General features: G+C 41.2%; 1 protein-coding gene across 1 annotated transcript in view; it reads right to left on the bottom strand.

Moving 5' to 3' along the window:
• Positions 1–1,205: 1,205 nt before the first annotated feature.
• ufl1 (UFM1-specific ligase 1) overlaps positions 1,206–26,113 on the bottom strand; it is a 28,251-nt gene continuing 3,343 nt past the window's right edge. The window contains exons 3-19 of the mRNA XM_084314583.1: positions 23,496–23,524; positions 23,206–23,303; positions 22,971–23,085; positions 22,566–22,696; positions 22,060–22,118; positions 21,177–21,323; positions 20,702–20,877; positions 18,602–18,781; positions 18,300–18,426; positions 17,806–17,928; positions 14,455–14,575; positions 12,217–12,383; positions 10,408–10,538; positions 10,182–10,262; positions 8,419–8,504; positions 6,589–6,769; positions 1,206–1,742 (exon numbers count right to left, since the gene is read on the bottom strand). Of these exons, the coding sequence (XP_084170709.1) occupies positions 1,530–1,742; positions 6,589–6,769; positions 8,419–8,504; positions 10,182–10,262; positions 10,408–10,538; positions 12,217–12,383; positions 14,455–14,575; positions 17,806–17,928; positions 18,300–18,426; positions 18,602–18,781; positions 20,702–20,877; positions 21,177–21,323; positions 22,060–22,118; positions 22,566–22,696; positions 22,971–23,085; positions 23,206–23,303; positions 23,496–23,524 (2,165 nt within the window). The 3' untranslated portion in view covers positions 1,206–1,529. The remainder of the gene's footprint in view (positions 1,743–6,588; positions 6,770–8,418; positions 8,505–10,181; positions 10,263–10,407; positions 10,539–12,216; positions 12,384–14,454; positions 14,576–17,805; positions 17,929–18,299; positions 18,427–18,601; positions 18,782–20,701; positions 20,878–21,176; positions 21,324–22,059; positions 22,119–22,565; positions 22,697–22,970; positions 23,086–23,205; positions 23,304–23,495; positions 23,525–26,113) is intronic.

Genomic DNA, 26,113 nt, shown 5'->3' with positions numbered 1-26,113 from the left:
GACTTATGTATTCAAATGGACAACAATCTGTTTTTATGCACTTACATGAACAGAAACAAATCGCCAAACCCTGTCAACAGAATTGAGAGGATTTATTTTATTGCCACCTTAAATGTACATGCAGAGCATTAAGAGAGCTTTTGTGCTATAACCTACCACCTAGAGGTAATTTTGAATTGAATCTACTGTAGATATGTTAATATGATGATGCACCATGGCCAAGAACGCATGCACAACATTGCACATGTGATGAGAGATCATCTTTGTGTGCACTTGTAGTCAACTTCATGTTTGACATCAGTGCCCCCTAGTGTTCCTAAGTAGTATTATATTGTTTTTAAAGCTCTTACCATTTTAGCACCCTCGTACATTTCTGATCTCCTGTCTTTTTATGTCCCCTCACTAGCCCTAAGGCCCTCCACAGCTGGTCTTTTAAATGTTCCTGGGGTGCCCCAAGGGACAATTGGGGCATCTGCTTTTAATTTCTATGCACCACAGCTGTGGAACACAATCCCCAAAAATATTAGAGTTTGGCTCAGTGGACATTTTTAAACGACAGTTAAAAACATACCCTTTTAATATTGCTTTTAATTAGCAACTATTTTTAGAATTTTTTAATCATCGGTTTTATCCATTTTCTTTGCTTGTGGTTTACTTTATGTTATTTTTTTTATCGGTTATTACTCATTGTATTATCTTTCTTTTATCATGTAATGTGAAGCACTTTGGGCTGCATCTTGTATGAAAAGTGCTATATAAATAAAGTTATTATTACACAATATCAGGGAAAGCCTGTAATTGGCAGATTGATGCAGTTCCATGTGTGTCCACAGGAGGGTATCTGTTTTCACAAATCAGTTTTAGACTAATTTGACATGTACCTCAAATATTTCAATTTATTTTCTTTTATTTTTATGAATCTGATTGTAAAGTTCATATGGTCCTTTATGTGCTGGGTACGTTAAATTACCCTTAGATCTCATGAAACCCGATCAGAATTCTTATTCCTGAAAATATAATATTATTTTCTATCTATACCAATGAAATGCAACTCCGAGATTCTACATTCCAGTTATACAAAATGTGCTTCTTGGAGATACAAGGTTTTGATCCAAGAGTGACACTCAAATCTGCATGTTAATAAATCTAATAATTCTTCAAAACCGCTGAGAAACAATAACTCACGTGAACATTTCAAAGAGGGGTAGTGATCATTTAATTAATTCATGAAATGTATTGTTAATCCTTTCCACAAAAGAAATTCTGCTTAAATTATTTTGAACTATGGCCACATCTAAAATGCATTTCACAAAAATCTACAACATAAAACCATTGATGGGTCACTGATACAGTATTTAAACATGTTAAGACTTATCGCTCAAATCACATACAAGAGTTTTCTTTAGACTGTTGACGTATCCTGAATTTCACCCATCAAGGATTTAATTAGCCTTCCCCCGGGGAAGCAACAGTTGTGATTGGAGGATCAAGAAAGGAGGGCAGGGCTTGAGACAGATCAATTGGGACGTTCACTCCTCAGTCACCGATGGCTTCTTCTGAGAGAGGACGAGGTCCTTCACCTCAGCCATCAGAGACATCAACTCGCTGCGGATAGCCTCAGCCTCCTCGTCCTTCTCCTCGGAGTGGTCCCCCTCCCCCTGGTCCTGCCTCCTCCCGTAACCCTGGCTCACCAACTGCTTCACCACCAGGCCCTGGTAGCGGGACAGCAGCTGGTGCTGCTCCTAGAACACAGGGGGACAGACCCAGACAGGACACAGGGACAGACAGGACACAGGGACAGACAGGACACAGGGTTAGGACCCAGACAGGACACAGGGACAGACAGGACACAGGGTTAGGACCCAGACAGGACACAGGGACAGACAGGACACAGGGTTAGGACCCAGGGACAGACAGGACACAGGGTTAGGGGACAGACAGGACACAGGGTTAGGACCCAGACAGGACACAGGGACAGACAGGACAGGGTTAGGACCCAGACAGGACACAGGGACAGACAGGACAGGGTGAGGACCCAGACAGGACACAGGGACAGACAGGACACAGGGTTAGGGGACAGACAGGACACAGGGTTACGGGACAGTGAAACAGAATAATTACTTTCCATCTCGTTTCCCATCACAGGTTATTGTTGGTTCAGAAGCAGATGTTCTATAAAATGCTATTTACTGTAATCCCAGGTTTTTCTCCTGTCCTGGTATTTTTGGAAGTCCTTGAGCAAGAGACTTAACCCCTAACTGCTCCCAGTGAGCAGGTTGGCACCCTGCATGGTTGCCTCTGCCGTCTGTGTGTGAATGTGTGAGTGAATGGGTAAAATGTGAGGAACAAATTGTAAAGCGCTTTGGATAAAAGCGCTATATAAATGCAGCCATTTACCATTTAATAGGCAACCTTCCAAACCCAGGATAGGAACACCCATTTCAGCAGCACCTCACACAGAATCACACCTTTAACACCAATGCAGTTACCTGGTAATAACCTGTAAGCTGTCTGTATAAATGGGTCTTGGACTATGACCCAGGTTGAGAGCAGGGTTGCGATCTCATTCCTGGGTCTGTTTTTAAGGGTTTACGGTTAACCAGAGATTCATTGCACCATTTTGGCGTTGGTTATGGTGCACTAATGTGTGACATAAAGCATAATCAAAAGGTGAGTATTCACGCTTGAATTAAGTCGTACACCGTGAATAGGTTGCGTGAGCCTTTCATTTAAAAATTTTATTCAGCATCATGTAATTTGCTGTGAAAAACACAAATCTGCTTTTGATCATGTCAAAATGAGACAACCTACTGTATTTGGGAAATAGCACATTGGATCCCTCTAATGGAGAAACATTTATTGTAATCTCAATAATTTTTGTCCAGTGATCCCAAACTGATTGTCTTCAGTCTGTACTGTTCAGTAAAATCGTTATAAGCCAATACTTTAAAGGAACACTCCAACCAAAAAATAAACAATCTCCCACATATTTCTAAACTATCTTGTACACATTCAATGGTTTTAGAGTTATTGAGTTGAAACGTCATCCCTTTGAAACCATTAATTACTCACTAAGGCCTTAACATTTTTCCATTTTCATAATTTCATGGAGATGTGTTTAATATTTCCTGCAATATGTGACAATGTGAGACCTTCCTGGTTTCGTGGCTCAGTATAAATTTGGGTCAACCTGGGTTTAACTACTGTAATTGTTGATATGTTTATGTAACGTTAGCTAGAAATGTACAATTAGTTAGATGTCAGAAAAATTAATTTTTCTTAATATGAGTATATGACAATGTTTGGCTAAGGTCTGTAGTAATATAGTTGTTGATAGTTGTCTTTGTTTAGTATTGCAGAATTATAATTTTATTGTTAATTGTTTACATACTTATCAAAGCTAAGGTAACAGTGCTAATGTCAGCGGGCACCTGTTGCCTTACACTCACGGAGCAGGTAAAATAAATCAAAACTAACCATTTAGAAACATTGTAACGTTAAATAGGAACGAGATGCATGGTTATATACTTTCTCCCTAGCCTGCCGCAAGCTAGCTCTCCATTGGGTCAGAGGCAGCAGCAAGCTAGCTCTCCATTAAGTCAGAGGCAGCAGCAAGCTAGCTCTCCATTGGGTCAGAGGCAGCACACCCAGAAGTAAACAAGAACACACAGTGTCATAGATGCAAAGCATCTAAATACAGTAGATTGAACTGGTCTCACACAAAGTGCCATCAGGGCTGGGCGATATGACGATATTATATAAATATCGGGTACAGTTCATTAACGATACACTTTTTAAACGTATCGTGGATATCGTGATGTTTTGCCCAAGAGGATTGTGTCGCGTCAATCTGGTCCACACGTTGAAACTTTTGAACAGCGCCGCCCCACACACACACTACTGCATCAAAGTTACTACTTATGATAACAAAGGCATTCGTTTTGTGGCATTAACGTTATATAGTTACACGTTCAATAACATCAGCGTATTTACATAGCAACGTCCGAGGTCGACCTAGATATAGCAAGCATTAGTCGTTCATATCTCAGCCCGTGCTGACTCAGTTGTGCCCATTCTGCGGTCTGTTAATAAAGTTTTCAATCAGACAGATGTATGGAAAGGCTTTTATTATAACATCCGTTGCAGTAAAATCATTATGCCTCCAGTCGTTTAGTCATCCTGCGGAGCTAAAAGCTAAAAGTCGGCCGCGGGGAGCTACCGCTACCATTGTTGTTGTCATTGAGCTCTCCAATGGCGGAAGTAAAAAATTAATACGCGCTTGCTGATTGGTGCTAAGAACAGCAGGGCGGGTGCAAGCGGTGTGACGTAATTGGCAGACTCGACTGTCAATCAAAATGATTCTGTTTGCCGTCTGAATGAATGAAAACGTTATTAACAGATTGCAGCATGGGTACAATACAGTACAGCTCAATACAACAACAGTGGACTGGAGGATGCAGACCAGAGAAAGACTTTCGTCTTGTTTACATCAGGGTCCCCCATTTTCAATTCATCATATTTCATATCTAAATCATATAATATCTCATTGCTAAATATATGCAATATATAATCTAATAATCAAATAATCTAAATCTAATATATAATATAAAAATGCTAAATGCATGGGTATTTTATTTTGTCTTTAATGTTAGCTTGCAAACTCAAATACTGTCTTGGTAAGCCTCATAATGAATTGTTTGGGGAAAAAAAGAAAAACATCGTGATGCGTATCGTGTATCGCCGAAAGGTCAGAAAATATCGTGATATCATATTTAGGCCATATCGCCCAGCCCATGTCTGCGAGTCGCCACTAGGGGCAGAGTGCGAGTGAATGAGGCTGCGGTTACATTAGGGCCATTTCATTTAGCTTTTCAGAACGCTGCGTATTGGCAGGCAAGTAAGAGTTAAGTTAGACGTCGTTTTGTCTCGTCTACTATATACATGTAGTACAATGCCAAAGCAGTAGGTGGCGATGTAGTTCAAACATGAAGGCCATTTTCAACCAATCAGAAAAGGTTGAACGTGTCACTACACTACCTGCTAAAAAACAACAAAGTCACATCTTTAAATACCTTGCATGGGCCATTTAACAACTTAGCATTTATTTTTCAGTGTGCAATAAACAAAAACGGATACATTCACTGTGTGTTCTGCCTCATTTGTTGATGATTTGTTGATGAAACAAAACTAACATCAACACAATTGACCACCAAGAGCGGAGTTTAGTCTCACAAAAAGATCGCCGATTGTTAGCTTACATGCTAGCGTGATTGGGATATGCCATTATAACAGTATAGCATTGTGGCTAGCAGCGTAGTAACGTTAATGCTAGCAGAATGAATGGATGTAAACGTTATTTAACAGATTGCAGAATGGGTACAATACAATACGGCTCAATACAAACAATTGTTAAGGGAATGCAGACTGTTGTAGTTTTGGACTGGGTTCCTTATAACAATAACTTGACAACACATGATCTTAGTTTAGCCACAGCTACAGGCAATCTGAGGAGGACGCAGCTGATATCCTGTATAGGTCCAGCCAGGGGAGAATTTGGCGTCGGTGTTTACTACTGCGCATGGGCGTTGGGCAAGAAACGGCTCTGTATACATGGCACCATTGTCGGTGAGTTTCCAAAACGAAACGCGTTTTCCTGCCAAAACTGCGTTTCTTTTTAACTTGGACATGCAAACGTAATCATTCGAAAATACAACGGTGCTGTTTTACCCCAGTGTAACCATGGCCTGAGTTAATGACATGGCCGGTTATAGAGGTGCTTTGCGTCTAACAAATAGCCTCTTGGCTATTTGAAAATAGTCATCAGTTTGACAAGTGGTGATGTGATGGTGTCTCGCCTCTCATGAATTCCCGGCGCTATAATGTCATTAAAGTGTAGGAGGAAAGACGATTTCTCCCTTCCTCTGTACTAGCCAATGAGCTGTCCCGACTGTAAACAAGCCTCATGTGCATGAGGCTAAACTTCAATAACGTTATAAAAGCCTGCGACCAGTGCGCTCACCGACAGCCCGTTGCCATGGTAACACCCAGAGGAATGGAGAAATGTTCTTTCCCCCCACACTTTAAAACCATTACAGTTGTCAGGACTGCCTGACGGGACGCGAGACCAGACACCAACACATTACAGTGGTAAGTCAAATTGACTTTATTGACAAACCATTTTCACCGGCGTGCCGCGTTCAGACCTAATGGAGGGTGGGAGACGTGTCAGGCTAAACTTTCCCTGATGTGCTGTATAGATTGCATTTAAACCTCGGCTGACTCTGCCGCCGAGCCAGACCAACTCCAGAGGGCTGATCCGATCTGATCACAGTGAGCCAGACCACCTCCAGAGGGCTGATCCGATCTGATCACAGTGAGCCAGACCACCTCCAGAGGGCTGATCCGATCACATTCCGATCGCAATGTGTGCTGCGTAGCATTTGCACCCTGTGTTTGACGAGTGCTTTTCCCTTTCCAAGATAAGAGATCTAGATACAGCCTGCATGCTAATAGCAGGTGTAAACGGGGTCATACTGTGCCAACACAGCAGACGCAGATTTACAGATGGTGATAAAGGGGCAGCGTTACCACAGAAATGCGGCCCATGAGGGTGCCTATGATCTGGGGCACACAGCGCCCGGGGGCGTGCAGCATGCAGTGGGTGCTGGCCTGGAACAGCAGCACGCTGGTCAGGTGAAGCACCAGGGCCGGGTCCTCAGTGTCCTTCAGCTGCTCCGTCAGAGCCTGGCGGTGTACAAACATGGCCTGCCTGGAAACCAAAACACAAGATACACACATTTATTGTTCACCCGTGTTAGTGCATTGTGGGATTTCTTTTGATATGGTGATAAAGTTCTGTACGACAAGTCAGCAGGAAGGGTACAAATGTTTGTCGTCTAAATCGACTATAAAAAGAAAAGGGAATATCTAGTCGAGATTTCTCACTAAATAATTTTTTTTATATTTGAGAATGTAGATTTAAATTTGGTTGAATAACATGGCTCATTACCCTGCATTTCAATGAGAGGAACATCAATTGGCTTATCCAACATGATGATTTTCCATACCTAAGCACATGTCATGATATATCCTTATTGAAAAAAGTCAGTCTGACTATTATTATTGATATGAATCCATTTTAAAGGAAAACGCCAACATTTTGGGAAATTAGCTTATTTAACATCTTCCCTGGAGTTAGACAAGAAGATACATACCTTTTTTGTCTCTGTGCATGCATTTAGCTTAGGGAACAGTCGCTCCGTTAGCATAGCTTAGCTTCATCACTGGAAGTGGGGGGGTTTTAGAGCCTGACGTTCCCTACAGTGCCCTACAGTCACCAAATACAACTCCAAAATGTTCCTGTAAACATGTTGTGACCTGTGTATTTACCACGTGGAGAAATAAAAAATAATTGAATTCGACAATTACGTTTTCTAAGCAGATATACTCGAAAAAAAAATTGCCGAACGACTCCTCTCTGGGCGCAGTCAGTGATTTCTACGTGGAAGCCCTGTTTGTTTACATTCTCGTTCATTCAAAGGATCCGAACCGATTGAAGTTTATGGATACCATGACTTAAAATCCTCTTACCTTGATGATTAAAAGCCTCTCCAATTTAGAAAACAGTAATCCAATGGCTGGTATTGATAATATACTACTAACTACTGCACGCTCGGAGCTAACCGGAGCTAACACTTAAGCTAATATAATGACTTCCTTTCTGGGGGGTTTCAAAATAAAAGAGCGACGTCTATAGCAGCGGAATACGTTTATTTTGTACATTATCTAACGTTGACACGAACCTAAACTAACTTTATGTTAGTTGTAACGTTAGTTTAGGTTCATGTTAACGTTAGACGTTAAAAACGTTATTTTAAGTCATGGTATCCATAAACTTCAATCAGTTCGGATCCTTTGAATTAATGAGAATGTAAACAAACACGGCTTCCACATAGAAATCACTGACTGCGCTCAGAGAGGAGTCGTTCGGCAAAAAATTGTTCAGAGTATATCTGCTTAGAAAACGTAATTGTCGAATTCAATTATTTTTTATTTCTCCACGTGGTAAATACACAGGTCACAACATGTTTACAGGAACGTTTTGGAGTTGTATTTGGAGTGTATTTGGTGACTGTAGGGCACTGTAGGGAACGTCAGGCTCTAAAACCCCCCCACTTCCAGTGATGAAGCTAAGCTACGCTAACGGAGTGACTGTTCCCTAAGCTAAATGCACGCACAGAGACAAAAAAAGGTATGCATCTTCTTGTCTAACTCCAGAGAAGATGTTAAATAAGCTAATTTCCCAAAATGTTGGAGTTTTCCTTTAAGGTAAGGCGGTAAGGCTCCACATACAGATATCTTAAATTTAAATGTTCTCTAAACTTAGCGAGGAAGGGGTCAGTCTGGGGTTCTCCTTACCTCTCCTTCTTCTTATCTACTTTCTTCAGCATGAATCCACAAACCTCGGCCGCAGTTTCTATGTTGGTTAGGAAATCTTCAATGGTCTGTAACGAAAATGAGGCAAGGATTCAGGGATACGCCAATACCTTTCCCACTGCAGTCCCAATCTTAAAAAGGAACATACCACTCAGAAAATAAAGCAAAGACTTATTATACCCATCATCTCACAAATATCCCATAACTACAAACTGTCTTGTATGAATTCATTTGGATTGAGAGTTCTTGAGTTAAAAGGTTGGAATGTGTGTCACATATTGCAGTCTTAAACACATCTCAGTGAAATGATGAATGAATGAGATTATGGGCATAATACATTTGCTTACTTTTATGGTTGGTGTGTTCCTTCAAAGTATTGGCTGAGTAACGATTTAACTGAACAGTACTGACTGAAGACAGTACAGATCAGTTTGGGAAAAATGATTGAGATTACAATCCATTTGTCTCTATTAGAGGGATACAATATGCTACTATGTGCTAAAAATGGCAGAAAACCATGTTCCACATGGCTTGGTTCCAGTATCGGCATCGTTGCAACACTATAAGGATGTGTTAATGAATTACCTATAGGCCTACACGCTGCTGTGTTAATTACATATAGGCCTACATGCTGCTGTGTTAATTACATATAGGCCTACAAGCTGCTGTGTTAATTAGATATAGGCCTACGTGCTGCTGTGTTAATTAGATATAGGCCTACATGCTGCTGTGTTAATTAGATATAGGCCTACAAGCTGCTGTGTTAATTAGATATAGGCCTACAAGCTGCTGTGTTAATTAGATATAGGCCTACAAGCTGCTGTGTTAATTAGATATAGGCCTACATGCTGCTGTGTTAATTAGATATAGGCCTACAAGCTGCTGTGTTAATTAGATATAGGCCTACATGCTGCTGTGTTAATTAGATATAGGCCTACAAGCTGCTGTGTTAATTAGATATAGGCCTACACGCTGCTGTGTTAATTACCTATAGGCCTACACGCTGCTGTGTTAATTACATATAGGCCTACATGCTGCTGTGTTAATTACATATAGGCCTACAAGCTGCTGTGTTAATTAGATATAGGCCTACGTGCTGCTGTGTTAATTAGATATAGGCCTACATGCTGCTGTGTTAATTAGATATAGGCCTACAAGCTGCTGTGTTAATTAGATATAGACCTACAAGCTGCTGTGTTAATTAGATATAGGCCTACAAGCTGCTGTGTTAATTAGATATAGGCCTACATGCTGCTGTGTTAATTAGATATAGGCCTACACGCTGCTGTGTTAATTAGATATAGGCCTACATGCTGCTGTGTTAATTAGATATAGGCCTACAAGCTGCTGTGTTAATTAGATATAGGCCTACAAGCTGCTGTGTTAATTAGATATAGGCCTACATGCTGCTGTGTTAATTAGATATAGGCCTACATGCTGCTGTGTTAATTAGATATAGGCCTACACGCTGCTGTGTTAATTACCTATAGGCCTACAAGCTGCTGTGTTAATTACCTATAGGTCTACAAGCTGCTGTTAATTAATTACCTATAGGCCTACAAGCTGCTGTGTTAATTAGTTACCTATAGGCCTACAAGCTGCTGTGTTAATTAGTTACCTATAGGCCTACACGCTGCTGTGTTAATGAATTACCTATAGGCCTACAAGCTGCTGTGTTAATGCATTACATTTCAGACTTCATATAACTGACAAATAAAAGCATTTATCTCCAGAACACAACTTACTTTTCCATTCAGACAGTTGTGCAACTTCATAAGAGGTCCTTTGGTCTCCTCTGGTAGCTTTCCTAGGATCTTCACTCTGACCTGAGGGGAAAGAGAGACCCGTTTGATTAAGTAAAAATAAATTTAAAAAAGAAAAGATCAATGTATGCGAAGCCTGGAGCCCTCAATGAGAACCAGAAGCTAGAGAAAAGACATGGCAGTGGAACGCTGAGAGAGCTCTGCTGACCTCACTGGTGATGGAACTGGGATTCTCCGCCGACATCATGAGTTCAGCTGCCAGGAAGTTCACCAGGATGTTGGTGACGTCTGCACACAGAGTCTTCAGGATGTGTTTGGCGATATGAACTTGGGTTTCATCTGCAATTTGAAAATCTCTCAACTCAGTCATTTTTAAGTTTCCACTTAACAAAATTATCTTAAATTCCCCCTTAACTCTTTAATTGCCAGACCCGAGATATGTCGGGTTAACTCGCCATGTGTTGGACGCCAGATTCGAGATATCTCTGGTTTTGGTTGTTTTTTCTTTTATTCGATATTTTTATTCATTATTCATCCATTATGTCCGGGACCAGATAGACACCAATACTGGAAATCGCAATCACAATTGCAATATTCTTTTTGGAATACCACCGGCCACAGGTAAGGACTATCTGACATCAATTTCAGCTTGATCCAACAATGTTTTCATATCCATCCAGCTGATCGGCTTCTGTAGTGTTCAACACGAATGCAGTTACTGGCCATCAAAGCATAAAAAAAAAAAAAAAAATCCCTTTCATGATGAAACCTAATACCTATTATATACATTTGATTTGGAAATAGTAGCGTGTCCAGGCAAGAAACACCAACGCTTATAGTAGGATTCACGTTGCGCCCTATTACTCGCTTCCCAGGAATTATCCCGGATCACTCTGAATTATACTTATATTCACCACGGGATCACGGCGTGAACGTATGCATGAAAGAATTATCTCTTTTTTGCATCTTGGACAGAAGAAAGTCACTGTCAAATGACCATAGTATTGTCCCCATAGCTATAATATAGAATATAGATATAGCTCTCCAAACATAGTGACGCACAGTGAAAATCTGTAATGGAAACCTGGCACGTTAGCTACAAGGCCAAGACGAATAGCTGGCGCTGAATGAGTTAATGCAGATTAAAATGTGAGAAAACCATTTGTATTCATACCCTAAATCCAATGTTGCTTAATCTGAGCAACAGCATGTCTGTAATGATACAGATGCATGTATGCAATGTAATATGTAATATATTGCAGGTATATAATGTAATAATATAGACACCCGAGATGCCTTACTGTTATGCAAGTGCCATTACATCATCGTTACAGATTTGGGACATTTTAAGTCTATTATTATCTACATAATAATATAAAGCTAGCGTCTCGTGTTTGATCTTCTGAATCCTTGGAATAATAATAATTATAATAATTTAGGACCTGCTCAGAGGTCATCAATCGGCACACATGCGATGCATGCATGCAATTCGTATCTGCGATTAACCCATCCCGTCGTCCTTCCCCCCCAAGGGCAGCCGGGAGCAGACAGGCGTCAACGTGAGCCGCGCCAGGGGACCAATCCAAGTGCTCCTGTCCGTCTTCGTCAAGGACGCCACAGCGTTAGCGATCTATTGTTGTGCATGTTTTTCCATTGGGTTTATCTTATCGGGGGGGAAACCCTTGCGAGCACGGGGAGAACATGCAAACTCCACACAGAAAGGCCTGGGAGATACCCCACTTGGGTAACTGGCATCATGGAAACCTGGTCCCCAAGTGGGAATCGAACCCTGGACCTTCTTGCTGTGAGGCAACAGTGTTAACCACTACACCACCATCTCCTCTCCAATAAAAAAATGTTGTTTTGTAGGCCGACTGTGAGCCAAACCAGACTGTACAGACTGTCCTTTTCCAGACCCAGAACCGGGTTCAGGGAAAGCTTAAAAGACATTAATCTGTGGTGACTTCTGATCATTTCCATCAAGCAAAACGGATCAAACTCTTGTTTTCGTTTTCACCTGAAAAGAACTTGGTCCCCTTTTCAAAGAGCCGGATGTTGTTGTAGAGGTTGGCGATCTCCTCCTGGAGATCCTTCACGCTCCTCCTCTTGTTGGCGCCAGACGGTGAGCTGGTGGAGGACATGAACACCGTCCGCACAACCTCCTGGTAGGTTTTAGCCAGAGGCCTGCAGAGCAACGTGCACGCGTTAGGAAGAGGACACGGACCAGTAGGGCCATTTCACTAGCACTTATAAATTCAAGTTTTATTGATCATATACATTAAAAAGTACAGTGTACAGGGGCGGTCCCAGGTGGCGCACCACGCTAAGACGCATAGTGCGCGATCGCAACGTCCTGGGTTTGAATCTGGCCCCTCCCCCATCTCTTCACCTGATTTCCTGTCTGACTGTCCTGTCCACAATAAAGCAGAAATGCCCTAAACAAATAGTAGTGTAGTTTCGGTTTATTTAAAAAGGACAGTGTAGTGGGTGCTATGGACATAATTCACCATTGTATTGTTTTGATGTATTGATGGGGCACTGTCACTTTAAGGAGGTTGGTTTTGGGGTTGGGCTTAGAGAAGACACGCTGGTGGAATGTCATTGATAAAATGTTTGGTTACTACGAGCTGTCAGAGGCTAGCACGGCATAGATCTGACAGCTGTCACTTGTGCTAAAAATATAATAAATGACACACGGCTTGGTGTTGTCGCAAGATAGAAATTGTGTGTTTCTCCTTTCCGACGATTTCTACAACAGTACACATTAATTAACATTACTGTAAATCCCATTTTTCTTTGAGTTTAAAGATTTGTTGAAAAACTTCAGCTAATACTGTTAAAAACTCGAACATTTTTAAAAGGGAGGATAAGTGTGGAGCCCCACAAACCACATCTGCCTTCGGCAGCCATTTTGAAAAATCTCCTTGAGCCCCTGAGTGATGTTCAGTCAATGCATTTTGCCCTGGCTCTCTCTCTCAGCCCTTAAAACATTATGGATAGTATCAAAAACAGATAAAAGCTAAACATGAGAATAAAACCGCCTATAATAAAAACAATAGCAGCATATAAAAAATAAAAATATTAGCAACATACCATAAGCATCAATAAATAAATGATCCACAGCTTCTACATTCATTTGAATGCTACTGTTCAGTAAGTAGTCTGACCGCCTGGGGGGTTAAAACTATCTCTGAGACAGGAGGTCTGAGCTCTGACGCTCTGTGGACGCGGGTGACTGATGTCTTTCATAATGCAGAGTGCTGTCTTCCTGCAGCCGGTACTGTGAATGGCATTCGCCATCCTTCAGTGGGATCTTTATTGTGATTAAATTATGATATGAAGCAACTCGACTGTCTCACAACATTTCTGAAATATTTGAACATCATTTGAAAATGTTAATTGATGTCACACATCGCAGTTCTATTTTCATAACTGAATAAACAAACTGTCCTCAGAGGAAGATTGGACCACAGCACTGGAACAGTTTGAAGCTAGAAAGCTTCCTGAAAAGTTACTGTTTCATTGCTGTCGTTTATAAAAGCCAGGCCTGCAATTTTGTTGACAAACATATTCTAGGCTTACGTTTGGTTCATAGCACCTACAAATAATTTAGTTTTCATTTATGATAACACAAGATAGAATAATTCTAAGAACGTCTTTTGCAGGCTCTGCAAACAAAACCCCCTCCTCCGAAACTACATAGTGCACCTTTAACATGTGATTGTGCATATATATAACTTTATTTTATATCACATATAATCCAGCCCTTCTGACCAGTGTATTTATCACCCAGCCCTTCTGACCAGTGTATTTATCACCCAGCCCTACTGACCAGTGTATTTATCACCCAGCCCTACTGACCAGTGTATTTATCACCCAGCCCTACTGACCAGTGTATTTATCACCCAGCCCTTCTGACCAGTGTATTTATCACCCAGCCCTACTGACCAGTGTATTTATCACCCAGCCCTACTGACCAGTGTATTTATCACCCAGCCCTTCTGACCAGTGTATTTATCACCCAGCCCTACTGACCAGTGTATTTATCACCCAGCCCTACTGACCAGTGTATTTATCACCCAGCCCTACTGACCAGTGTATTCATCATCACCCAGCCCTACTGACCAGTGTATTTGACACTGACCAGTGTATTGTTGGCTCATCACGTCAGTGTGAAAGTGACAGGACGAGAGGGGGAGAATAATAAAGTTGAAAACCCTACAGCACTGCACTCGACCAAACAGAAAACTCTTACCTTATCAAATGCTCCGCCAGCTCGGAGAGTATTTCTTCGGGGCAGTCACTTACACGCTTCTCTAAGATCGCCACAACTTCCTCCCGGGCCATGAAGGGGACTTCAGTGGGTTTGTTTCGGTCTGAGGAGAGTGAAACAAAAACCTGATTGGTCTCCAGGGTGTCTCCTGATTGGTCCGATTGGTCTCTTACACCAACAGACTTCATGACATCTTTACCAAACTGCCCATTAAAGGGGAACAACGGCCATTTATTTGGAAATGTATATTGTTTACATTTACATTTAGCTGACGCTTTTATCCAAAGCGACTTACAAGTTCTGTACAACAAGTCAGCAGGAAGGGTACAACTCTGGCAGCCAAGGGTAAGTAAGATTGTCCGTCAAACAGTGTCGAACTTAGCATAGTAGGTAGTAGTATAGACATAATAGCATAGTAGGTAGTAGTATACATATTAGCATAGTAGATAGTAATACAGACATATTAGCATAGTAGGTAGTAGTATAGACATATTAGCATAGTAGGTAGTAATACAGACATATTAGCATAGTAGGTAGTAGTATAGACATATTAGCATAGTAGGTAGTAATAGACATATTAGCATAGTAGGTAGTAATAGACATATTAGCATAGTAGGTAGTAATAGACATATTAGCATAGTGGGTAGTAATAGACATATTAGCATAGTAGGTAGTAGTATAGACATATTAGCATAGTAGGTAGTAATACAGACATATTAGCATAGTAGGTAGTAATAGACATATTAGCATAGTAGGTAGTAATAGACATATTAGCATAGTAGGTAGTAGTATAGACATATTTGCATAGTAGTATAGACATATTAGCATAGTAGGTAGTAGTATATACATTAGCATAGTAGGTAGTAATACAGACATATTAGCATATTATGTAGTAGTATAGAGATATTAGCATAGTAGGTAGTAATACAGACATATTAGCATAATAGGTAGTAGTATACTGTAGACATATTATTAGCATAGTAGGTAGTAGTATACTGTAGACATATTAGCATAGTAGGTAGTAGTATAGACATAAGCATAGTAGGTAGTACTAGGTAGTAATATAGGCAAGGTAGATTCTTAGCAGCAGAGTGCATAATAGTAAAAGACAGTACAAATGTTAGTAGTTTGTCATTGTTGTCGTTTGTTTGTTTGTTTGTTTGTTTGTTTAGGGGGCACTAGTGGTGGGGGGGTTTAGGGGGTACTACAACATAAAAACCCACACTGTACTCATATGACTGCGCATTCAACGGAAACCCCTTCTGGGGAGGGCTTCATCAAAGTCATCTCACCAGGCAGCTCGACGAGGAAATGAACGGAGTGTGAAATTACAGCGAAATTAAAACTTAAAATACATATTCAATAACAGACCGAGCACCACTTTCTGGAAGATGAAAGGCTTCTAACCCAGGACAGCGAAATGGATGACGGCACAGCTCGTCTGATGTAGCCTATGTACTCTATGCCCTCTGCACCGCTCACTCTCTCCAGAGAGTAAGAGCACAAAATCAATGGCTACAGGAAGACGACCAAACTCCTGTCTTAGCTTACAAGTGTTTCCTCTTCCAGAAAATGGTAGTCAGCTTGTTAGTGAAATCGATATTTAAAGTTGTAATTTTGCGCTCCGTTCATTCCCTCGTGGAGCTGCCTGGCAGCGTTACCTTGACAATGCTGTCCCCACAAGGGTCTGAAGAGTGTTCTTGATGAATAGCACAGACACGAGTACAGTGCAGGCTTCTTTCTAACACGTACCCCCTAAACAACAAACATTACCAAAAAGTGGCCGTTCACCTTTAAGCTCTACAGTAAACTACCCTCGCTGCACCAGCGTAATGTGAATAAGGTATCTACTGTGGTGGTAGTGTGCAGTATGTACTGTGTGCAGTATGTACTGTGGTGATAGTGTGCAGTATGTACTGTGGTGGTAGTGTGCAGTATGTACTGTGGTGGTAGTGTGCAGTATGTACTGTGGTGGTAGTGTGCAGTATGTACTGTGGTGGTAGTGTGCAGTATGTACTGTGTGCAGTATGTACTGTGGTGATAGTGTGCAGTATGTACTGTGGTGGTAGTGTGCAGTATGTACTGTGGTGGTAGTGTGCAGTATGTACTGTGGTGGTAGTGTGCAGTATGTACTGTGGTGGTAGTGTGCAGTATGTACTGTGTGCAGTATGTACTGTGGTGGTAGTGTGCAGTATGTACTGTGGTGATAAGTGTGCAGTATGTACTGTGGTGGTAGTGTGCAGTATGTACTGTGTGCAGTATGTACTGTGGTGGTAGTGTGCAGTATGTACTGTGGTGATAAGTGTGCAGTATGTACTGTGGTGATAAGTGTGCAGTATGTACTGTGGTGGTAGTGTGCAGTATGTACTGTGGTGATAAGTGTGCAGTATGTACTGTGGTGATAAGTGTGCAGTATGTATGCAGTATGTACTGTGGTGATAAGTGTGCAGTATGTACTGTGGTGGTAGTGTGCAGTATGTACTGTGGTGATAAGTGTGCAGTATGTACTGTGGTGATAAGTGTGCAGTATGTATGCAGTATGTACTGTGGTGATAAGTGTGCAGTATGTACTGTGGTGGTAGTGTGCAGTATGTACTGTGGTGATAGTGTGCAGTATGTACTGTGGTGATAAGTGTGCAGTATGTACTGTGGTGATAAGTGTGCAGTATGTACTGTGGTGGTAGTGTGCAGTATGTACTGTGGTGATAAGTGTGCAGTATGTACTGTGGTGATAAGTGTGCAGTATGTACTGTGGTGATAAGTGTGCAGTGTGTACTGTGGTGGTAGTGTGCAGTATGTACTGTGGTGGTAGTGTGCAGTATGTACTGTGGTGGTAGTGTGCAGTATGTACTGTGTGCAGTATGTACTGTGGTGATAAGTGTGCAGTATGTACTGTGGTGGTAGTGTGCAGTATGTGGTAGTGTGCAGTATGTACTGTGTGCAGTATGTACTGTGGTGGTAGTGTGCAGTATGTACTGTGGTGGTAGTGTGCAGTATGTACTGTGGTGGTAGTGTGCAGTATGTACTGTGTGCAGTATGTACTGTGGTGGTAGTGTGCAGTATGTACTGTGGTGGTAGTGTGCAGTATGTACTGTGGTGGTAGTGTGCAGTATGTACTGTGTGCAGTATGTACTGTGGTGGTAGTGTGCAGTATGTACTGTGGTGGTAGTGTATAGTATGTACTGTGGTGGTAGTGTGCAGTATGTACTGTGGTGGTAGTGTGCAGTATGTACTGTGGTGGTAGTGTATAGTATGTACTGTGGTGGTAGTGTATAGTATGTACTGTGGTGGTAGTGTGCAGTATGTACTGTGGTGGTAGTGTGCAGTATTTACTCTGCTGTGTCGGTCCGGTCTCTTCGTCACTGTCCTCGTCCTTCCTTCCCTTCTTCTTGGTTTTGCGTATCCTGAACTCTCTGGCGTTGCCTCCTCCTCCACTTTTCACACTGCCGCTGCCCTCTGGGGGACATGAGAAAATATTATATAATATATAATATGTCATTATCTATAGATTATCATAGAAATGTGACCGATATTAAATCATTATATCTATTTATTTTATTTAAAAGCACAGAAAACATTAATACCATTAGAATGATAGCATCTGATGCACTAAATGTGTGTTTATATTGACATGAAATAAAATGTAAATAGATGGAACATTACCTTTTAAGATACATACAATTTACACAGTAAAGAACATATTCAATATCAATATCAAAATCGGTACAGGTCACGACTGCAGGTTTTGTTTAGTCTGAGTTTTAGTTTTAGTTATGGATATCATGTTCGAGTGGCTGTTAAGACTCTAAAATGTAGTTTCCACTAACCTGTAGTCTTCTTCCTCCGCTCTGCCTCCCTCTTCTCCTTCTTAGAGGGAGCTGTACTTTCTGTCATCACAGAAGCTTGCTTCAGATCTTCTTCAGTTATTAGGAAAACGGGATTGTTCTTGACCTCCTGAAACAGCAGTTAACTCAATTATTATCATTATTATTTTATAAATCAGACACACAATGACACTTAACACACTGACTTACAGATTGAGATGCTGTATATTTTCAGTACGAAGTGAATCTGTATTGAACGGTTATTAGTACCCACAGTCCAAGTCCATGATGTAAGGAAGGCGTACCTTCTGAGCTTTATGCTGCATGGCTTCATCGAACAGCGAGAGGCAGTTGCTGATGAACTTCTCACTGATGACAACGGTGGTCCCCAGCACCCTGGCAGACGACTGCACGTGAACGTTCCTCATGGCCTGGTTGATCAGGATGCCGATGTCCTCCTCAGACAGACAGCTGGGCAGAATGGGCTACACCAGCAAGTGGGAGAAGGCATCAAGTTAGCTTTGATTGATTGATTGATTGAAAACTTTATTAATAGATTGCAGAATGGGTACAATACAGTACGGCTCAATACACACAATTGTTAAGGGGATGCAGACCAGAGAAAGACTTTCGTCTTGTTTAGATCAGGGTCCCCTATTTTCAATTCATAGTGAGTCACCACTCACTCACTGCACAACATACAGATATATATCATGACATACAGTACTGATACATTTGTGACATACAAGATATTTATATACAATACTGTTAAACAGAGATCCTAACATAAATATATATACATACGAGGGGGAGGAAACTGTACATTAGGAGGGGGTGGGTGGGTGGAAGGGGGGGTTTGGATATTTATGGGGGCCAGTTTCGAATTGCAGCCTCCCGTAGGTGCTCTTTGAGAGCGGTTTTGAAGGTGGGTAGGGATTCAAAAAAAATTACGGCTGTGGGTAGGGCGTTCCACATTGATGTGGCATAATTGCGAATGGTGTTTAGTCCCTTGTTTCCCTTGCTTAGTGTTTGACTTTTGATTCTATCTTTATTTATCTCAAACACAGTAATGTGGTTACTGCACAGTAAAAAAATAATAAAAAATGAGTCAGTCTTCAGCCTCGTCCACTATTATGTTTTGTTTTGAAGAAATCAAAACATTCCCTGAGAGCAACTACCGGTATCTATAATTCCTCAGTTCTGCATTTGTCTATCAGTGATTTTCTGCATCTATTAACTGTGGAATGTTATTGCTGTTTCCTTCCCACTAGTAGTCCGTTCCATAAAGCTATACCCCACAAACTGAAATGCACATGCTTTTAAGAGTGGTGCGGACAGTAGGATATTTCCCCCCCTTAAATCATAGTTTTCCTCTCTGTCCATGAACCTTTTTTGTATATTAGCTGGCAATGAATTGTGTCTGGCTTTAAACATGATGTGAGCAGTTCTAAATGTAACTAAATCCATAAATCTTAAAGTCTGTGACTTTAAAAACAATTGATTTGTATGCTCACGATACCCATCTGTATGTGGGAGTACAATATAAAAACAAACATGGTTTATAATCAGATTTCAGAGACTTATTAATCTTAGTTTGATTAATTGTTATAAGTCAATTCACACACTGCTCTGTAATGGTGCATACAATACAGGGAGCAACCAGTCACCGAAAGTCCATGTATTTTCAATAGAGCCGAGCGACCATGGTAACTCTGCTGATATTACACCAGTTGTTGCTGAACGTAAAGCTGAACGCTGCTGAACTTTTGGTTGGTCATCGTCCATTAACAGTGCCCTACAAAAGTGCTTGTTTGTGGCACTGAAACAGAAATATTGCTCTGCAATGCCACTAGGCAAGAGTTGTTACAGGAAGATGAACACTGGAAGCTGTGGAGAATGAAAAAGCGTATGTATTGGAAAAATGTGTCGTGTTGGAATACAGCTAGCTTAGCGTTATATAAAAGACATGTTTGTGCATTTCCAAATTGTACCAAAAACATGTCGCCCACTTTGCGTAGCATTCATAAACTATCACGGACATGCCGTTCCATGAGCGGAGAGACCTGCTGCGGACAGAGTGGAGGTAATATAATTATTACAAATAGAAACCGACTGACAATACGCATTAAGTATAGAGTATATTGCTGTACATTGTTCAAATCAGTAGCGTGTGTGTATGCGTGTATTTCTCTAAAATATGTATTTCTCTAAACAATTACTCAAGCACTACTTGAGTAATTCACATGAGTACTCTTATCTTGGAAAACATCACTCATGCTCCTCCCTACACGAGACGACGTATCAAAGCCCCCCCCCCCCCCCCAGAAAAATGACACATACGAGAAGACCACAACGACCCATCAACTGAGTTACTCTCTGTGTGTAAAAAGGTAAAGTGTGAGCACCTGGATGTCGACCCATGTGGCAGAGCTGACTGCCTCCTCTACAGAGGCCTCCACCTGGTCCACTAGGTCCTGGCCCACGCAGGCTGCTCTGAGGAACAACAGCTTACTGGACTTGAACCTTTTCTTGATGTGGCTCATGGGGTCAGGGATACCCAACCTGATCAATGCATCAAACTCTGTATGATGAGAAAAAGAACAAGTGAAACTTGAAGGCCCAAACCGTGATTGTAGCATGGCCTGGTACAGGCTTTGTTTACATAGATTATTAGATTAAAGATGATTGTCTCTCCATTATTAACTTTAATGTCTGAGCTTTTAATGTATTCCGAGTTGTGATTTAAGTTTAGATGGTGAAATATATTCAGGATTGTTGTTTTAATGTGGCCAGCATCCACAATAACTGCTATACCATATATATATATAGAGAGAGAGATATTCTATAAATGTAGGATCGATTAAATATACGAGTCAGTACCTAAATATCCATTCTGTTTGAGGAAAGAGTCCACCCAGGCATTTTGTGTTTTGGAGTAGATGTCGGGGATGTACACAGCCTTATCCTGCCGGCCTCCCACCACCGTGCCTTTCAGACGGCCTGTGTCCACCAACTCCCCCAACACAGCTGGCAAACCACAAAGAAGATCATTAGAGGTGGCGCCCAATTTTCAGAACCGGTACGAGTATGGAGTAGGTCATTAAGTGGATCAGCTGATTCAAGCACTGAGTACTTCTTTAAGTGGGTCAGTTTATACAAGAACCAATCACAGTACTTCTCAATTTACATGATTCCTTTCAAAACAATTACTGGAAGTGTCTTTTTTGTGTTCGCAGAGTAAGTATAATCTTCATTAACCTCAAAGAACTACTACCTGACCTCCTGACCCCCTGCTTTTCTCCATGCCGTCAAAGTTCCATATTGTGCATATCATCAAAGTACTGATATTGGGACAGTTCCATTTGCCGGTCCGAATAGGAGCCGGACCTGCACTCCTCTCCATACTACAGATACACCTCTACACAGTATACACTATGATTATTGACTGATTGAATCCTGATATCCCACTACTATTATCATTATCACTATTACTACTATGTTCATTACCATTACTATTGCCATTATTACCTCTTCTACTTGCACCTCCCCCTTGCTGCTATGACATCTGAATTTCCCCAAGTGGATTCATAAAGGAACACTTGACTTGATAATGGCATTAAAAAGGATATAAAACACTGTGGCACAACTACAGGTACAAACTGTGAATCGGTGCTTTAGTAAAGTCAACAAGATTTCAGAATTTCCCCAAGGGGATTGATAAAGGAACACTTGAACTTGAAAATCAAAAAGAGCAACTCCTTACAGTAGAGAAGATGTTCCTGAAATCCAAATGCCCCAATCATGCTATTGACAGGTGTTGGCCTAGACAAAGAAAAACACTGGTTAAGTAAGTAAGTTAAAGGAACACGCCAACATTTTGGGAAATTAGCTTACAGTCTTCTCCAGAGAGAGACAAGAAGATAGATACCAGTTTCCTCTCTGTGCTTTCAGTAGAAAGCTATCTGGCTGCATGTTAGCCTAGCTTAGCACAATGAATGGAAGCGGACATGGCTGGTTAGCCTTCGGGAGAGGTGTTAGTTGGACAATGCCTAGACTAAACGGCTATGTCCGCTTCCATTCATTGTGCTAAGCTAGGCTAACGTACAGCCAGATAGCTTTCTACTGAACGCACAGAGAAAACTGGTATCTATCTTCTTGTCTCTCTCTGGAGAAGACGATAAGCTAATTTCCCAAAATGTTGGCGTGTTCCTTTAAGTAAAGAACAGAAAATAATACAGTTAACAAAACCAGAGCAGACTTTGAGCATACCGAGTGACTGCACTGAAGAGTCCTCTGATGCGGGCCTTGTGACGAGCAACAAACGCTGGAGTGAATATGATACCCCTGTTGTACTGGTCCATCTCGCCTTGGACCAGCTTCCCCAGGCGCTTTGTCAACTCCTGGGATATATAGAAAAAGTAGTATAGCTTTATTCGTTTTTTAAGAGCTGTGTGAGCAAGAGAAAAGACAAACACCAAGAGAAAGTTGAAGTTATGGGAACCAAGAAGCATCAAGAGCATGCATCATTTAACACATTTATTGCCTTCCGGGCAGGCGGGGTGTATTCAACCTAGAGTGAAGTCTCCCCCATCAACCAATCTGGGACAGTGATCAGTCCCGGGATGAGATAGAAAACTAAGAAGGCAAGGAGAGACCAGACGGCAGAATACTCACTTCAGTCAAGAAATCCCCGGGAAGGTCATAGTTCTTGCAGAGTTCTGCGATACTCATCAATCCAGCCACTTGCAGCTTATCATTCACTTCCTCCGCCAGACGGTCCAGGTAGTTTCTACACCCAACAGAGATGATGATCAAATACTTCTTAAAATGGTGAACAAGAAGAAAGTGTATGTTTCTTTGGTCTAGCTCTGTCGACTATAAAAAGGCAAAGGACTCATTTTGCACGTACTTATCAATGAGTTGTCCCAGCACAAGTTGGACACCTTCGCCACATCTTGTGATGTCACCTGCTCTGTTTTCAACATGGACCCAGTCCACATTAAGAATCTGTATGGAACATGATTGTGACAAACTTAACAGGAGGTCTGAATTTAAGCATTAGCCCATCCTACCATAGACATTATGATAGTTTGTGAATTATGGAAACAGCTATGGATTGATTTACAGTTAAAACTTTAACGTGGGGTCGGTGAGGTCAACATATCTGGCCTAGAGCTAAGTTAGCATATTGGAACTCACCTGCTGGAGGTCCACGATGTTGACTCGACCTATGGAAGTAAAGGGAAAGATACTGTAAGAAGTTGAACTTAGCATAGCTAGCCAATGCGTGGTAGTACAACAGACAGGGAACAAAATTAACTTTTTGGCTTACCAGCCAAGGTGGCTGGTAGATTAAAAAAACTACCAGCCAGGCAGATTTTTTACCAGCCAAAAATTTGAAATAGCTTTTTAGTATATCGCCATGTGTTATTATTATTACTATATACAGGGCTCTACGCTAACCTTTTCTCCAGGGAGCACATGTGCTCTTAAATAAAATAAAAATTAGGAGCCCACAAAGAAATTTAGGAACACAGTGAACATTTTTCAAGTAGGAGTTTATTAACAAACTATTTATTACATGCATATTATACTGTGCGTGCGTGTGCATAGTACTAAGGGTCAACATCTGTGCAATAGCACATATCACACATAGGCCCATGCCTACTAGACACAAAGGATATCGGTTGTCAAGCTGCTTTTGTATGTTGTACTGTTGTCACAATACCAGCATTTTGACTTTGATACAGATAGGAAAGGTAATGGAATATATTATTAGATGACAGAACATGGAAAATTCTTTATACAATTATTTAATTCATTATAATTTAAACGCTATTGAATAATAGTTGATCAATAGTAATTAATACAATTATTCTGTTACAGCTACTGAGCTATATACTCCTTTCTATCTTTATATCCTTTTGAATGAAATAGGTTCAGGAGAGATGGAGAGAGGGAGAGAGAGCGCGACACACACACACACACACACACACACAGATAGACGGAGAGAGACACAGAGATTCTCAGCCCCTCCTTCCCTCACTATGCCTTTGAGCGTCCCCTCCCCAGTGATTAGCGTTAGCAGTAGTTAGCGTTAGCAGGTTAGGTTAGTTGGAGTACCCAGTTAGCAGATAACATTACAGTAGTTATTGTTTTTAGTGTGACGTGGGTATAACTGGCGAGGATGCAAAGCATGTTAGACAATTGGAACTGCTGCTCGCGGAGTTTTCGTTGCACATAGAAGCAGCGTGACTCGAGATGAGTTGTTACAGAGACTGATCCACGCTGCTCCGTCTCTATTATGAAATGACAATTGAGCAGTTGACATGCCCACTACGCAAGACTATTACTCGCACACTGTGCTCCTAAATAATTTTTTTCGGTTCGCACAAATATATTTTTAGAGGCAAATGCGAGTAAAATGCTCGCACTGTATAGCCCTGATAAAATACTCTAATATGCTCATATGGCTCCCAATTATTTTACACGCCAGAGTGGCTGAGTAGCCTCTGTAATTTACCAGCCAAAGAGGAAATCTACACGCCATTGGCGTTTGGCGGGTGCTTATTTTGTTCCCTGACAACAGACGACTTGGGAACATGACATGGCAACTTTAGCTTGGCCCAAACCACTCTCACCAACCAACTCTCATCAATGAAGCTTTGGTGGCAGAAGAGGCTCTGCGAGTTTGGCATTATTGATATTGGTATTATTATTAAAGATACACATTTAGTATCATCATGAGATCCAGCCAGGCCAATTAAAGCCTACTATTGACCAATAGATTTTAGGGTATGGTTAGAGTAATCACATAGAAGACCTGCTGCATTCTGCTCAGTGAGTAGACAGGTTGGGGATTGAAGAACTGTGAATCAATCGACCGGACCACTACTCTCCAATTTAGGATGCATACTCATTAGATCAAATTGCAGCTAATATTCTCACTTCTTAGTAGGGATGCACAATATATCGGCGACCATGTTGATATTGGTAGCGGCCAAAACCAATTTATCAGCATTGGCCTGTTGAGCGGCGAACATATTGCACTATTATTGCTTGATGATAGTGATTGCTTTTATTTATAAGCATCCTGATGAGCAGAACTGGGCAAAACTTTTTGTGGGGCGGTTTTGTGACACAGGTTGTGGGTTATCTGGGTGATTGGATGTGCACAACAGCACTGAAATAGCCTGCAGAAACAAATTGACCGATTATTTTGTACAGTGTTTTCAAGTCTTTCATTATATAAAAAATACAGTAGCAATGTTTTTTTAAACAACACCAAAATGATATCAGTATATTGGTTATTATTCTTCACCATAGCCTTCTAATACACTCCGCTGTTGATTGTACTGTAGCACTATTTTACTCTGTCCATTATATTGCATAATTTTACTATCTATTCTATTCTACTAATGCACTGTATTGTTTTACTCTGTCTATTACTTTTTATTACAGGTTCAAAACTGTCAGGTATTAAACTGTGTGGGTATCAAACAAGAGACTGTCAGACTTTAAAACTGTGTAGGACTAGGACCCAGGCCTAGAACTGCACCCCGAGAGAGGGAACTGCGCCCTGAGGGAGTTTTGCCCTGAGTGGGAGGTGCAAAGGGTCAAAGTGGGTATAACAGGAGGGAAGACTGTCAAGTTTTAAACTGTCGATACCAAACAGAAAAGGTAAAGACGACTTTGAACTGTTAAACAGCAATCCATAACTATTTTATTGCACTGTAAAAATATATATATACCGGTATTTATCTATTCTATTCTAATATTTTATTGCACTGCTGCACTATTTTACTCTGTCTATTATT

This window comes from Notolepis coatsorum (genome assembly GCF_963971535.1).
Source record: "Notolepis coatsorum genome assembly, chromosome: 5".
In the NCBI taxonomy this organism is placed as follows: Eukaryota; Metazoa; Chordata; class Actinopteri; order Aulopiformes; family Paralepididae; genus Notolepis; species Notolepis coatsorum.
This window is presented reverse-complemented; position numbering and strand designations above follow the sequence as displayed.